We start from the raw sequence: 16,015 nt of genomic DNA on the forward strand, positions 1-16,015 counted from the left end.
CGACCCGACCCGAACCGCGGTCAGACCGTGGGGCCCGCGGTGGAACCCGCAACCCGCGCATCACTAGTGTGTACCATGTCCACCGTAACCATAGTACTATGTGTATACGTGTGTACCATGTCCACCGTAACCATATAGTACTATGTGTATATGTGTGTACCATGTCCACCGTAACCATAGTACTATGTGTATCGTGTGTACCATGTCCACCGTAACCATAGTACTATGTGTGTATATGTGTGTACCATGTCCACCGTAACCATAGTACTATGTGTGTATATGTGTGTACCATGTCCACAGTAACCATATAGTACTATGTGTATATGTATGTACCATGTCCACCATAACCATATAGTACTATGTGTATATGTATGTACCATGTCCACCGTAACCATATAGTACTATGTGTATATGTGTGTACCATGTCCACCGTAACCATAGTACTATGTGTGTATATGTGTGTACCATGTCCACAGTAACCATATAGTACTATGTGTATATGTGTGTACCATGTCCACCGTAACCATATAGTACTATGTGTATATGTGTGTACCATGTCCACCGTAACCATAGTACTATGTGTGTATATGTGTGTACCATGTCCACAGTAACCATATAGTACTATGTGTATATGTATGTACCATGTCCACCGTAACCATATAGTACTATGTGTATATGTGTGTACCATGTCCACCGTAACCATAGTACTATGTGTGTATATGTGTGTACCATGTCCACAGTAACCATATAGTACTATGTGTATATGTGTGTACCATGTCCACCGTAACCATATAGTACTATGTGTATATGTGTGTATCATGTCCACCGTAACCATATAGTACTATGTGTATACGTGTGTACCATGTCCACCGTAACCATATAGTACTATGTGTATCCGTGTGTACCATGTCCACCGTAACCATATAGTACTATGTGTATATGTGTGTATCATGTCCACCGTAACTATATAGTACTATGTGTATCCGTGTGTACCATGTCCACCGTAACCATATAGTACTATGTGTATCCGTGTGTACCATGTCCACCGTAACCATATAGTACTATGTGTATATGTGTGTATCATGTCCACCGTAACCATATAGTACTATGTGTATACGTGTGTACCATGTCCACCGTAACCATATAGTACTATGTGTATATGTGTGTATCATGTCCACCATAACCATATAGTACTATGTGTATATGTGTGTACCATGTCCACCATAACCATATAGTACTATGTGTATATGTATGTACCATGTCCACCGTAACCATAGTACTATGTGTGTATATGTGTGTACCATGTCCACCGTAACCATATAGTACTATGTGTATCCGTGTGTACCATGTCCACCGTAACCATAGTACTATGTGTGTATATGTGTGTACCATGTCCACCGTAACCATATAGTACTATGTGTATCCGTGTGTACCATGTCCACCGTAACCATAGTACTATGTGTATCCGTGTGTACCTTGGCCGTACGGCTGCAGGTACCAGGCGCGGCCCCGCCCCGGCTGCACGGTGGAGCTCAGCGTGGGGTTGACCGCTCGGCTGGTCCCCGTCTCGGCGCCGCTGTCCCGCGCTGTGGGCACCTCCAGCACCGGGATGGGGGCACACCGCAGCAGCTGTCCCACCGGGGAGAGGAGCTCGGTGAAGCCCTCCTCGCACGCGCACACGCCGCTCTGCAGGGGGCGCCACCACGTCACGGGAGAGAGGAGGGCGACGGGGATGGAGTGGGGAAGAAAAGACTGTTATCTTGGAGACTCCATTTTGCATTGACTTGGACAGTAACAACTAACTTCTTATAGACAGAGCCAGGCTTAGTGTTAGGTCTGTTTGTTTGTTTGTTGTTGATATATTTTGAATAATCTTTTTTAGTGAGAAAAAAAACTGTAGAACTAAACATTGTGCGTTAAAAATTCAACAAATCAAAAATCCACCCACAGCCAGCTTTCAGTTCCTACACAAAGTTTCTAAAGCGGCCGTGCTGATATTCCTTTAGCCGGGCAGCTGACCGCGCTGAAGGTCAAACTGTCTAAAATAAAGTATCGTTTGAACTTGGCGGCTCCTCCTGCTCCTCAGGATATTTATGGCCGATGACGACATTTAGTCCTCATGCGTTTTTTCCATATTTTTTGTAACGAAAGGACGGATTCAACTGAGCACAGTTTGTTCTGGGAAAGGAACAAATGCATTTTGGGCGATGTTCGCGGGCAATTAAATGACCCTCATTTTGTCTAGAAAGGTCAGGGAAATCTTTCTTTTTTGTTCTGTTTCGTCATAATTTTAGTCAAGGTAGTATGACTAAAATTGGACTAAAATGAAATCAAATGTTTTCAGTGTCTGGGTATTTTTGTCGACGAAAATGTGACTAAATGAAAAGACGAGGCTAAAATCATCTTCAATTCTTGACTTCCCTGACAGTTTGAAAGTCATTTCAATCCACTGCCAAAGGAGCAGCTCTGAGCTTTGTTCATGTGGGATAAAGCAGAGGACCTTCACTAAATATGATTCTCATTAATTTATTATAAATGCAAAGTTGACTAAATTTACATGCAATTTTCGTAGCCTAAATTCAAATATACTGTAAAAACAAACACTGCTGTAGGGAAACGTGGCTTCAGCAGAGGGCAGTGTTTCTCCAGGAGAAACAGAGAAGATTATTGCTCAGCGAGGCCAGCGCTGACGGTACATCTAGATTTATAAAGCGCCTCATACCAACACTGTGAGGTTGGCCCTTTACCAAATAGAAATATGAAAAGTATATAAATGCGCGTGCACCTCTCCACAATCTGTGCTTCATAAATACCACCTTTCAACCATTTCAACCATTAAAGGACTTTAAAAAGTGACTTATGACTGAGATTTTACCTAGCTGGGTAATTAGCCTATCATGCATGTTTTAGGCTGACGCGAGTAGCCAGTATAAATCTAGACTCCACATAGAAGTTAGTCAACGTAGGTTAAAGGTCATATGATACTATTTTTGCTGAAAGAAAAAAAACACTTTTATAATGTTATGTCAATGGGAAATGAGTCAAACTGCTGTGGAACTTTACCTCTATCTACGTCACTTCCTGTTAGTAGCTTAAAACATTAAAATAACTTTTCTGCTCAATGTTTCTTCATTAAAATTGCTGCTTCACTAAAATAAAAAGATAGGGCTGGGAACCTCTGCGTACCTTACGATTCGATACGATACGCGATACATGGCTCACGATAACGATAATCTCACGATACTGTGATAATCAATATATTGCACAAAAATAACCTACGATACATCACAATTAAACAAAATAAATCACACTACTTTTAACATACTACATTCATCATTTGCATTTTGTTTTACCTCTTTCTGTGTTTATTTTATTTTTATTTATTGGTTTATTTGGTCGGGACAGTGCATGTTCATGAACATACATGGGTCTCATGCATGTAAACAAGCCACACCGGATTGTAGCCTTGGGCTAATTTCCATCCGTCGTCCCCCATGCGCACTCTCAAACACACTCTCATTCATCCTGGCCTATTATAATGAATAAATGAGTTCACACAGAAGATGGGTTTATAGATCCCTCAGAGGCATCACTTCATTTACATTTAAATAAACTAGAAACTACAGTCCTATTTCAAAAGGAATAAATCAACCCCAAATAATGTTATTTATAATGATAAAAACTATCATTAAAAGTAATACTTTTGTGTGAGTGTTTAGTCCAAGTGTTTAAAATAAAAAAAATAAAAAAAGAATTCTGAAACATTATTGGCCTCTATTGTGAAAACTGTGGAGCACTGCTGTCTCATTAATATGCATGATGTCGCTCATTAATATGCATGATGTCGCTCATTAATATGTATGACGTCATCAAAAGTATCGATATCGTAATCAAAAGTATCGGTATCATATTGCCCCGCAAAATATCGCGATATATCGGAAAATCGAAATATTGTCACACTCTTGCACAACAGCCCTTATCCATCTAAATAAGCTATAAAACCTGTCACATGCACTTTAGTCTGATACCTGTGAGCAGAAGGAGCGCGGCATGAGGCAGGGCGGGTCACAGGGGCTGCTGTCCACTCCAGGCCTCAGGGGGGGGCAGCCTCCTGCAAACACACACAACACTGGTGAGTGCATGAGCAAGCATGAGCACAGCACCTCTGCTGCTTACCTCGGGGTGCCATGGTGAGGGCTGGGTGCTTTACGATACTTTAATGATACTTGTTTTTCGATCCCGATACCTGAGTGATCCTTTTCCCGATACCTATACTAAATTATTTGTCATCTAGAACCAGAAAACAGTCTATAGTTTGCCTCGACCCAGTGCGGTGGATTGATGTTTACGTTCTCTCTGAGAGGCTTGTTTTTGAATAATGACTTTCTTTACAGTTATATATAGCTGTTCTCAGACACTATAAAGCTGTCACCTAATCCTACTTTGCATGCCTCACTGCACATTTCAGCAATTAACTCCCGCCCACGCACTCACGCAGCGCTAACTACAAGAAAACAATCAGAAAAACTCTATTCCTTAAGTCTTTGTGCGCCGTGTAGTTTCTCACACGTTTGTCACATGTCGAAACAACCGTGTTCAGTATTGTTGATTGTGTCTGAGGTCGCAGACACGTACCGGTGACGTTGACTCCATCGGAGCGCTGGCACCAGATCGACGGTCGAGGGGAGTCCGGGAGGAGGCTGCTCATCCACTTGTACTCGTAACAGTCTCCCCCTGCAGGAAAAACGCACGTTAAGGTTGTTCCAAAAAGACAACTATGGAGAAAAGAGGAGTCCAGAACAATGCTAATAGATTCAGACGGGTCATGCTAGCAGGAGAAAGCTAATTATTATTATTTCACTCTTTTTAGAGGTTTTCTGGTGGACTATGAGCAGATTTAGCCCAAAAAGTAGAGTTGAAATAATGTCACTAGGGATGTTTTGACACAGCAGAAAAAACTGCACTAGAAATCATAAAAATGCCAATAGCTAATGTACGGCGAGGTATGTTTTGCCCGTTTCATGGCATTTATATAATTTCTGTGGTTTCTTTATCCCCTTACAAGATGATGTTCAGAGGCCACTGGATGTGTACCCGAGCTCAGAGCACTTTTAGACGTTCATTTGTATCTAAAGTCAAATCTCCAAAGGTTTGGACATTCATGACTGATTTCTGACAAGGCTTTGACCTAAATGTGGTCAATGGGTTTGACAACAGCTGAAAACATCTGGATCTTTAATCATTTGCGATGTTTGATGGCTAATGCTAACGGCTATAGGAGAACTACATTGAACAGGCTAAACTCAGAAAATTTGCCCCAGACGAGCCGACTTGCTAACTGTCCGGATACGTAAGGATCGAACGCCGCTTCTGCTTTTAACTTCTATGGCCGATAGCACTTAGCATGAAGCTAAGGTTAGAACTAGTCTATGTAAGCTAATTTTTTCATCCAGGTAGCATAAATGTGGTTAGAATTATTGTTAGCATTGCCTGTTATATGTTCACATTTGTGGATCACTTTGCTTCTCTTCATATCTCTGTATTGTTATTTGTTAAAAAATACTTCCATAATGACACATTTTCTGAAGTAGTCGTGGAGTAATAGGAATCTTTTCCCTCTTTATTTTCCCTCTGGCAGCAAGAAAAAGCCTGAGAAAAGAGATTGAGACGAAACATCCAAAATTCATTCAACCCGGCCCATTTCATGATGTTTGAAACTCTCTACAACAAATGTTTACATTATTCTGAGTGCTTTCTCTGTCAAACTCAACATTTGAGAATAGACAAGAAACAATAAACCTCGCACTAAAGCCCAAAGCGAAGAGACCTTATTACGCAGCGTAAATGGAGGTGCAGGATCAGAGACCTCGCTGACGTCTTCAGGGTCTGTTTTAGCGTGGGAACCCTGGCACTTCCCTCTACTCCACTGTAAATCCATCCAAATCTCCTCCTTCTGTGTCTGTGCTATCAGCACCAGGACGAGGCTCTGTCTAATCTCCACAATGAGCCCACCACTAATCACTGTCCCGTTTAATAAGGCTGTATCAATATGGATCTGAGGGAATTAACCTTCCACAATGGAAGACAATATTCTCCTATTTTCGGATTTTGAGGACCACGCTCTACGCACGAGAATAAGTTATTTTTGCAGCTCTTGGTCCTTCACTGTCCAGGCAAACGCTTGGATTTGACGTTGGACTAAATTACATCGTTTGGCATTTCGAAAGGGCTGTGGATAAAATATGATAAAATGAGCGAAAAGAAAGTTAAAAAGGTGTAACAGGTTGTGGATCTCCCTTACTGCCACTTTAAGTTGGGTGATTTTCTTTTGTGGGTGTTTCTTTGTTTGCAGTGGGCCAATGGCCATGTCTTTTAAGTTAAGTGGGCAGTTAGTAGGGGCGGGACTTTAATCATAAAAACACCTGTGCGCCTTTTTTCTCCCTCATTGTTTTGGTTGGTCTTGTCCACCAGGTCAGTGGCCTCACTCATGCTTGTTCACATTATTGCAAACTCTTATTATAAATGAAGATGGATTGGTTGCATGGTTCATTTCTTCATTGTAACAGCTCATTGTTTTGTTTGGTCTTGTCCACCAGGGGTCCGGGCCAGTCTGAGGGCACGTCGGCTGCTCCGCTGGGACGGCGTGTGGTTGCTGGGGTCATAGCACCTTACCAGCACAGAGACCAGGAGCCATGTTGCGGAGTGCGGACCCCTGGAAAAGAGCGCTTCACTAAACCCATTCAAGTTCCGTCCACCCATGTCATGATCAAGCTCATCCTACTCCCCAAAACCAACACCAGCTGAGCTCCGTCCGACTTATCTGCTCCTCTCCATCAATTTAAGACCTTTATATTTGTACGAAATAAACAAACCTAAACTTTCTCTGTCTAGGTCTCCTTGTACCCTGGTGATCGACCCATAGGGGGCGTTGCAAATGCAAAAGGTAAGTTTATGAAAATATGTCTCCATCTTTACAATCTCACAAAAATAATTGACTATCTATTATTATCCCCAAAAAATAGATAAGATATACACTGCTTACAAGCTTTGGGGGCAACTCTGCACTGCCTCTGAGGCGCACCAGGGGGCACCACACTCCACTTTGCCAACCACTGGTACATCACATTTATAGCATCCACAGAAGTGTGCAATAAAACAGAGGAAAACATTTATAATGCAGAAGGCAGCATGAGTCAAGACCTCGTCGAAAAACTGTGAAATACACCAGAAACAGAAGAGGCAGAGGATTTCAAACTGCTCAGCGCCGAGGGCAGACAGTGAGAGGTAAACCGAGGAGAAGCAGCAGCAGAAGCAGCAGATTACACGAGAACTGAAAACAAACACATTCATGAATCTGGGGAAGCGTGTTACAAACGACTGTGCCGCGGTTTAAAGCATCTCCGTGATCGTTTGTCATTCCCGTCCGTGTAGAGTAACAGAGCTGCCCTTGAATCTCCCCCGGGCCTCGCCGCTGTCCCCCGTCCGTCTCCATGAGTGCGCTTTGATTGCTCTGAAAACGTCTCTCCCGGGAGCCGCTCCGTATAACGCGACACACTTCCTACAGAGGACAGGGGTGAGCAGCGTTTGGAAGAGGGGAGGCCGCTCTCTGGGTTAGGGGGACTTTGGACGATAAGAAATGAACGGAAGGGTGGTTGGCAGGGGGAGGAAAAGAGTAGAACGAGCCTCTCTCAGATGGGAACAGGAGATACTATTCCTTTGTCCATTACACCAAATGTCCAGCGGAAAGTGCCGATACCAAAAGAGTACAAGGCACATTTCAAAGTCGATTCTCTTTTTCATAAACAAACCTCCAGCACGCAATGTTTGAAAGACTTTTACATGAATTAGCCGGATTCAATGGAGGCCTTTGTGGAAAAATGTAAATAGAAAATGAGGATGTTTTGTCTTTTCTCTCCCCAAACCCAAAGCAATGGGCCGTGGATAAAGCCCATACGCTCTGTGCATGTGTAGGGCAACAACTACTTCCTGTCCACGTTTTAACATCAACTAAAAATAAAACTAGATTTGAAAAAAAAAGAAGATATCTGAGCGTGCTTTTTTGGACATCTGTTACGTCACATTAGCGTTAGCCTTTAGCTTCAAGGCGAAAACACTGTTAGAATAAACACAGAAGAATCCTCTGGTGAAGTATTGACTTCATGAGTAAAGTTTTTAATTTGCTATAAGTATGTTTTCTGCTACATACTGTACAGAATTGTTATTTCAACAAGACACAGCTAACACTCCATTGGAATATACAAGGACAGGAAACAGCAATTACCTTCTATGCATAAGGCCTATTACACACAGGCCTGTATTTGACCAGGTCCTTTTACATAAAATCTCTTTTTGATGGCACCACTGACCTGCAGTTTACAAAGCAAACACATAGTCCTTTTGTGCCAACGAAGCATGTTTACCTTAGACAGGCCCTCTGACATTAGGGACACACGGCATTACAAACTCACGTCTAAAACAAAGGCTCACAAAACGACCCCAAGCACAATCCCATGTTCAACCCTAAGAAGGCCAGAGACAAACTGGCCCTGACACTGCTGTGCTGGGGACATATTTGACGGCTTTTGACCCACACAAAATGCAATCAGGTTCAGCGCCGTAAACAACAGCAGCCATTATGACGGATCAATTTGAGATAAACAGACCCAAACATCCCGCTATCTTAGACTTACAGAACCTTCAAACTCCACGCATAGTCTTGACACATTATGTCATAGAGATGAGTTGATTTCTCTCATCTCCGGGGGATTAGTGGAGTCCAGGGGTTTTCAACTGGAAAATGGATGATTTATATGACAAATCCAAAGAGGGATAAATGATCAAATATCGCTCTGTTCAATAGTTGGAATTCCTTTAAGATGGTTTCACTATGAAATAAAATAATTAATTCATAGATTGACAGCTTTTTTGTTTGACTAAAATCTGTCTATGGATGACTGAAAAACATCCTGTTGAAGTCATCAATCTGAAAACCAGACTATTTAAAGGGGCTAGATGCAAGTTTGCCATTTTATACTCACTACTGCCACCTCAGGCCACACGTGTAACTGCACCTTCTACATTAAGCTGCATGACGGCACTTCAGACCCAAATTAACACTGTTTTGAGTGACAGTGCAGGATTTTAGAGGCAGTTGTGCTGAACAGGTCTGAGCTCATTCTACACATTAGGACATGGAGGAACATGTGGGGGGAGGAAAACACTTCAATACGTTATTTCACTTCTACTGAACAATCTGCTGTGAGAAAATATCCATATGGGCCAGATTTACACTTGACTTTGTTTATGTATGTGTGACAAATAAGTTCATATTCCACCAGAAAATGGCAAAAAACAGTGGAAAATGTTGTTCCCCCTTAGCGAAGCCACGCCCCCTTCTATGACGAGATGCCGTCTGTATCTATAGATCGAGGCAAACAATTTTACTGTTGCCGTGCCGACCATGTTATGTTAAATGAGTCAAACTACTCTGGAACTTCAATGTCACTTTCTGTCAGTTGATTTAAAACTTTAATTAAAATAACTTTTATGCCCATCATTTCTTCATTCATTTGCTGCTTCACTGAAATAAAATGATAATTACTAGTCATATGTTTTAAAAGCATTAAAACCTGTCATATGCACTTCAAAGGCACACACGATAATTAGCGATAGCAAACGATCAGCGGCAAACGCTGCCCGTGTTTCAGAACGTGTCAACAATGTTTTCCTTGAAATCCAACTAGAAAAAGGCATTTAGCCTCTTCCCATCACGAGCCGGTCCTCAGAGAGAGGACGAGAGGAGCTACAGGCGAAGGGAGGGAGGAGGGAGGAGGAGATGGCTTTGGACTTTTCTGCATATTCTGCAACATACTGATCATTATTATTTTGTCTTCAAGCAGAATATTTATTTAAGTTGGAAGCAGATATATGTACCAGAGGTTCCGCTAGACTTTTTTTTTGTCGGCCACTTTGGCCGGCTTGGTCGTAAAATGTCGGCCATTCGCAAGAATTACCGGCCATTAAAAAATATATAAATAATGAACGTGGCATATTATCAATAACAATCTACATTTAGACAGAGCTACACGAGTGCTTTAGTGGGTCCCAAAACACGGCTGTTTCTAATTAAAGACTGACGTGAGAAAAATGTAGCAACAGCGAAAATCCAAACATGAAGTTGTGCTCGTGGAGACGGTGGAGCAGCAGGTGTCACGCTGACATACACCACTCATATGCACTTCAACTCAGACAGAAAGTAGCCGATATCTACGACCCTCACGCTGTCCTTATCCAGGTCTGACCAGCTGCTCAGCGAGGGCGGGGCTGCAGATGCCCTTCTGCGCTTTAACGTGGCTTCAGGTGTAAAATAGTGATTAAGTCCCTCACCACGGAAATATTGTGGAGAGACAAATCGACAGCACTAAAGTCACAAAAGTCAGTCTCGAGCGATTCAAAACGGACCCAGCTCTGCCGCGCTGTAGAGCGGCTCCGAACACCGGTAACTGAGCCGAGGCGTCTGCGCAGACACCGGTAACTGAGCCGAGGCGTCTGCGCAGACTGACCGAGGGAAGCGCCTCTAAACCCGGCCTCTCTCCCAGGAAGAGCTGCTGCGGGACAGCGCGTCAGTCTGACTGAACACATGCGCGTTTCAAGAATATCCTAATCAAACGTATTAGCTGCTGAGTTCTTAACACACGCTTTCTTGGAAAATGTGACGAAGCACGAAGAAAAAGCGTTACACATCCAGACAGCGATGATGGCGCTTCGACTGCGCTTTGTAAAACGGGCTAAGGGCGTAAATCAAAACTTTTTTGAAAGAAATATTGAACCTTTTTAAATATTTAGGCCTGTCTCGAAAACGCTTTGTTATGTTAGTCACTGACTTAGGTGACATGTTTAATATATTTTTCTATATTCTCCAATTTGGCCGATGGACATAATTTTTACCGGCCATTTGCTTTTCAAACCGGCCAAAAGCCGGCTACAGCCGGCTAACGGAAACCCTGATATGTACTAATCCATGTATAAACAGTCTAATTTAGGCCATTGGTATAGGCGTCCACACCGGCCTGGGCGAAAATAAGGAGCCACATGACTGGAATTTGGCACTTGACAAGAATTAAGCTGCAGCTTATGAATGTGTTACGCAACTTATTATGCAAAAAAAGAAGTTGATATTAGTGCGTGTTTGACTGTTCAGTGACCCAGCGGCTGCATGTGTGATTATCATGGCGCCTTTACTTTCCATCCCAGCAGCTTCTAGGACGCGAGGACATTTTAGTGGTCGGGACAGTGCATGTTAATGAACATGCATGGGTCTCATGCATGTAAACAAGCCACACTGGATTATAGCCATAGGCTCAATTCCATCTGTCGTCCCATACTCACACACACTCTCATTCATCCTGGCCTATTGTACATGTTTTTAGTGGTGGGGAAACTGGAGTACCAGAGGAAACCTACGCAGACACGGGGAGAACATGCAAACTCCACACAGAAAGGCCCGGTCCAGGTGGGAATCGAACACGGGACCTTCTAGACCGCTGCCCGTCAACATAACCTGCATCATCCTATCAATATCCCTGCATTAGTGTTAAAGCAGATATTTTAGACACATTATTAAGACAATGGGGTGAAAGTGCAGAAATAACATCACAATAGCAGAGCTGGAAAAGGTTGAGAACCGCTGGTCTAGTATTCTCCGCCATAACCGGACACTAAAGCACTCCCCTGTACTCTCCTCCTCTCCGCTCTGCTGTGTGCAGGTCTGACCCACTCTCACAGCCTCCGGTGGGACGGCGAGTTAAACAGGTCAGGCTGAAGTTCACACAGGGCCCAGGGCTGTACAGGAGAGTGAGAGTGAGGGGGAGGGATCCTATGGGAGCGCTGTAGTTTCGAACAGTGACTGAGCCGGAGTCCTCGGGTTTGGAGAAGAAGTGACTCAGGCTCTCAGGAGTACGAGACCGGGGGACTCTGGGTAATGAAGGCGGCTAATGAGGGCAGGTGCTTGTGTGTTTAATAAAACCTTAGCTCAGAACTGAAGGGAACAGCCTCCATTTCTGTTTCAATTACCATTAGCATTATATTGTCTGGTGTTCTTTGCACTTTGTCATTGTCATGTGTTTCATCTGGGCGGCGAGGGGAGATGGCAGCACTAGTGATGTAACGTTCAGGACCGAATCGGCTCTTTTAGACAGTTCGAAATGGAGACAGATCTTTTTTTCATTCAATTTTACAGAGATTGACCCCAAATGAACTCAGGAATCAGCTCCAGTGTGAGCTCTCTGCACTAAAGAGGATGTGGCAGACACTTGTAGCCTCTTTTTAATAAAGTGCAATACTGCAAAGTGAGCAGACAGACAGTAGCTGCGTTTCCATCACTTCATTGTAATGCTTTTTTTTTTTTTCTCTGCAGGGAATCCGTAAAAGCCATGAAGGACCCGGCTTTTTTAAGTAAACAAACAGAGGCTCATGATCTGAAGACATTGAGACCAACATTTCTTCTTCTTCTGAAACACTGAAGAGGCACCAAGAGCCCCCCACACCTGCGGCACAGTGGAGGCGTCAAGGGGCAAACAAGGAGGTATCTGGACGAGACTCACAGCAACACAAATCTTCTATCCCTACTATTGCTCTGACTAATGTTCATTCACTGGAGAAAAAGACAGATTATATTGATCTGCTTCGCTCTTCAGAAGATGGTGAAAGACTGTTGTGGAGCGGAAGGAGCTGCGCGGGAGGAAGAGGAGCTGATCAGTGCAGGACACCACGCTCTGAAACAGGGACAAACCCAGGAGGCGGAGCACTGTTTCAGAGGATCAGAGGAGACTGAAGGCAGTTGTCCGGTTTCCCCAACCTCCAAAAACATACAGCTCAGGTCGGCCCGCAGCGGCCCAGGACTAACACAACACCTGAAACTTCAACGTACAGTTGTACAAAGGCAAACAAAGCACTTACTTTCTTATTTTAAAGTTTCACATAAGTATCAAGTGATGGTAACACCAAATTTCGCAATTAGAATCCTTAAAAATTTGATCCGCCCTCTCAAAGTGTTATTTTAGTTTTGCAATTATACTTGAACGCGCCTTTTTGGAGGATGGAAACAGATTAATTGCGTACAGTTTGAGGTAGCCAATAAAAAGAACATGTGACTGTTAGCAGAGCTGACCTTTTGACTAATAAAGTAAATCCTCAAGACAAAGGTCTAACAATAGCCAAGTTACTCACGAAAATGTGCAGCACTTTTATGACATTTGACATCACAGTTAACCTATTCTGACAAGATAAATGAATGTGGCCAACAAAACAACAAAAACTGGATTCAATGCAGATACCCAAATTATACACATATACACCTTCCTTCTTTCTCTCTCCGCTTTGACCAGCTCCAGACTTTCAGTAACTTTCTACTAGGGCATCTAAACTTGTATTTGCTGATGATTTCCTGTGTCCTGTGTTTCCTGTGTCCTGTGTTTCCTCTGTCCTGTGTTTCCTGTGTTTCCTGTGTTTCATGTGTTTCCTGTGTTTCCTGTGTTTCCTGTGTCCTGTGTTTCCTGTGTTTCCTGTGTTTCCTGTGTTTCCTGTGTTTCCTGTGTCTTGTGTTTCCTGCGTTTCCTGTGTCCTGTGTTTCCTGCGTTTCCTGCGTTTCCTGTGTTTCCTGTGTCCTGTGTTTCCTGTGTTTCCTGTGTTTCCTGTGTCTTGTGTTTTCTGTGTCTTGTGTTTCCTGTGTCCTGTGTTTCCTGTGTCTTGTGTTTCCTGTGTTTCCTGTGTCTTGTGTTTCCCGTGTTTCCTGTGTCTTGTGTTTCCTGTGTCTTGTGTTTCCTGTGTCTTGTGTTTCCTGTGTCTTGTGTTTCCTGTGTCTTGTGTTTTCTGTGTCTTGTGTTTCCTGTGTCCTGTGTTTCCTGTGTCTTGTGTTTCCTGTGTTTCCTGTGTCTTGTGTTTCCTGTGTTTCCTGTGTTTCCTGCGTTTCCTGTGTCTTGTGTTTCCTGTGTCCTGTGTTTCCTGTGTTTCCTGTGTCTTGTGTTTCCTGTGTCCTGTGTTTCCTGTGTTTCCTGTGTCTTGTGTTTCCTTTGTCTTGTGTTTTCTGTGTCTTGTGTTTCCTGTGTCTTGTGTTTCCCGTGTTTCCTGTGTCTTGTGTTTCCTGTGTTTTCTGTGTCCTGTGTTTCCTGTATGTCCTGTGTTTCCTGTGTTTCCTGTGTTTCCTGTGTTTCCTGTATGTCCTGTGTTTTCCTGTATGTCCTGTGTTTCCTGTGTTTCCTGTGTTTCCTGTGTCTTGTGTTTCCTGTGTTTCCTGTGTCCTGTGTTTCCTGTGTTTCCTGTGTTTCCTGTGTTTCCTGTGTCCTGTGATTCCTGTTTCTTGTGTTTCCTGTGTTTCCTGTGTCCTGTGTTTCCTGTGTTTCTTGTGTCCTGTGTTTCCTGTTTCTTGTGTTTCCTGTGTTTCCTGTGTTTCCTGTGTTTCCTGTGTCCTGTGTTTCCTCTGTCCTGTGTTTCCTCTGTCCTGTGTTTCCTGTGTCTTGTGTTTCCTGTGTCCTGTGTTTCCTCTGTCCTGTGTTTCCTGTGTCCTGTGTTTCCTGTGTTTCCTCTGTCCTGTGTTTCCTGTGTCCTGTGTTTCCTCTGTCCTGTGTTTCCTGTGTCCTGTGTTTCCTCTGTCCTGTGTTTCCTGTGTTTCCTGTGTTTCCTCTGTCCTGTGTTTCCTCTGTCCTGTGTTTCCTGTGTCCTGTGTTTCCTCTGTCCTGTGTTTCCTGTGTCCTGTGTTTCCTCTGTCCTGTGTTTCCTCTGTCCTGTGTTTCCTGTGTTTCCTGTGTTTCCTGTGTCTTGTGTTTCCTGTGTTTCCTGTGTCCTGTGTTTCCTCTGTCCTGTGTTTCCTGTGTCCTGTGTTTCCTCTGTCCTGTGTTTCCTGTGTCCTGTGTTTCCTCTGTCCTGTGTTTCCTCTGTCCTGTGTTTCCTGTGTCCTGTGTTTCCTGTGTCCTGTGTTTCCTGTGTCCTGTGTTTCCTGTGTCCTGTGTTTCCTCTGTCCTGTGTTTCCTGTGTCCTGTGTTTCCTCTGTCCTGTGTTTCCTGTGTCTTGTGTTTCCTGTGTTTCCTGTGTTTCCTGTGTCCTGTGTTTCCTCTGTCCTGTGTTTCCTGTGTTTCCTGTGTTTCCTGTGTCTTGTGTTTCCTGTGTTTCCTGTGTCCTGTGTTTCCTCTGTCCTGTGTTTCCTGTGTCCTGTGTTTCCTCTGTCCTGTGTTTCCTGTGTCCTGTGTTTCCTGTGTCTTGTGTTTCCTGTGTTTCCTGTGTCCTGTGTTTCCTCTGTCCTGTGTTTCCTGTGTTTCCTGTGTTTCCTGTGTCTTGTGTTTCCTGTGTTTCCTGTGTCCTGTGTTTCCTCTGTCCTGTGTTTCCTGTGTCCTGTGTTTCCTCTGTCCTGTGTTTCCTGTGTCCTGTGTTTCCTCTGTCCTGTGTTTCCTGTGTCCTGTGTTTCCTGTGTTTCCTGTGTTTCCTGTGTCTTGTGTTTCCTGTGTTTCCTGTGTCCTGTGTTTCCTCTGTCCTGTGTTTCCTGTGTTTCCTGTGTTTCCTGTGTCTTGTGTTTCCTGTGTTTCCTGTGTCCTGTGTTTCCTCTGTCCTGTGTTTCCTGTGTCCTGTGTTTCCTCTGTCCTGTGTTTCCTGTGTCCTGTGTTTCCTCTGTCCTGTGTTTCCTGTGTCCTGTGTTTCCTGTGTCCTGTGTTTCCTCTGTCCTGTGTTTCCTGTGTTTCCTGTGTTTCCTCTGTCCTGTGTTTCCTGTGTCCTGTGTTTCCTGTGTCCTGTGTTTCCTCTGTCTTGTGTTTCCTGTGTTTCCTGTGTTTCCTGTGTGTCCTGTGTTTCCTCTGTCCTGTGTTTCCTGTGTCCTGTGTTTCCTGTGTCCTGTGTTTCCTCTGTCCTGTGTTTCCTGTGTTTCCTGTGTTTCCTCTGTCCTGTGTTTCCTGTGTCCTGTGTTTCCTGTGTCCTGTGTTTCCTCTGTCTTGTGTTTCCTGTGTTTCCTGTGTTTCCTGTGTGTCCTGTG

The 16,015-nt window shown here is 43.8% G+C and overlaps 1 protein-coding gene across 1 annotated transcript in view; it reads right to left on the minus strand.

The window, feature by feature from the left end:
* The window catches only part of thsd7ab (thrombospondin, type I, domain containing 7Ab), a 357,113-nt gene that overhangs the window by 10,441 nt on the left and 330,657 nt on the right, over positions 1-16,015 (minus strand). Inside the window, exons 25-27 of the mRNA XM_079562212.1 lie at positions 4,636-4,734; positions 4,029-4,111; positions 1,476-1,686 (exon numbers count right to left, since the gene is read on the minus strand). Coding sequence (XP_079418338.1) covers positions 1,476-1,686; positions 4,029-4,111; positions 4,636-4,734 — 393 coding nt within the window. The remainder of the gene's footprint in view (positions 1-1,475; positions 1,687-4,028; positions 4,112-4,635; positions 4,735-16,015) is intronic.

The sequence above is a fragment of the Gobius niger genome, assembly GCF_951799975.1.
Source record: "Gobius niger genome assembly, chromosome: 8".
NCBI classification, from domain to species: Eukaryota; Metazoa; Chordata; class Actinopteri; order Gobiiformes; family Gobiidae; genus Gobius; species Gobius niger.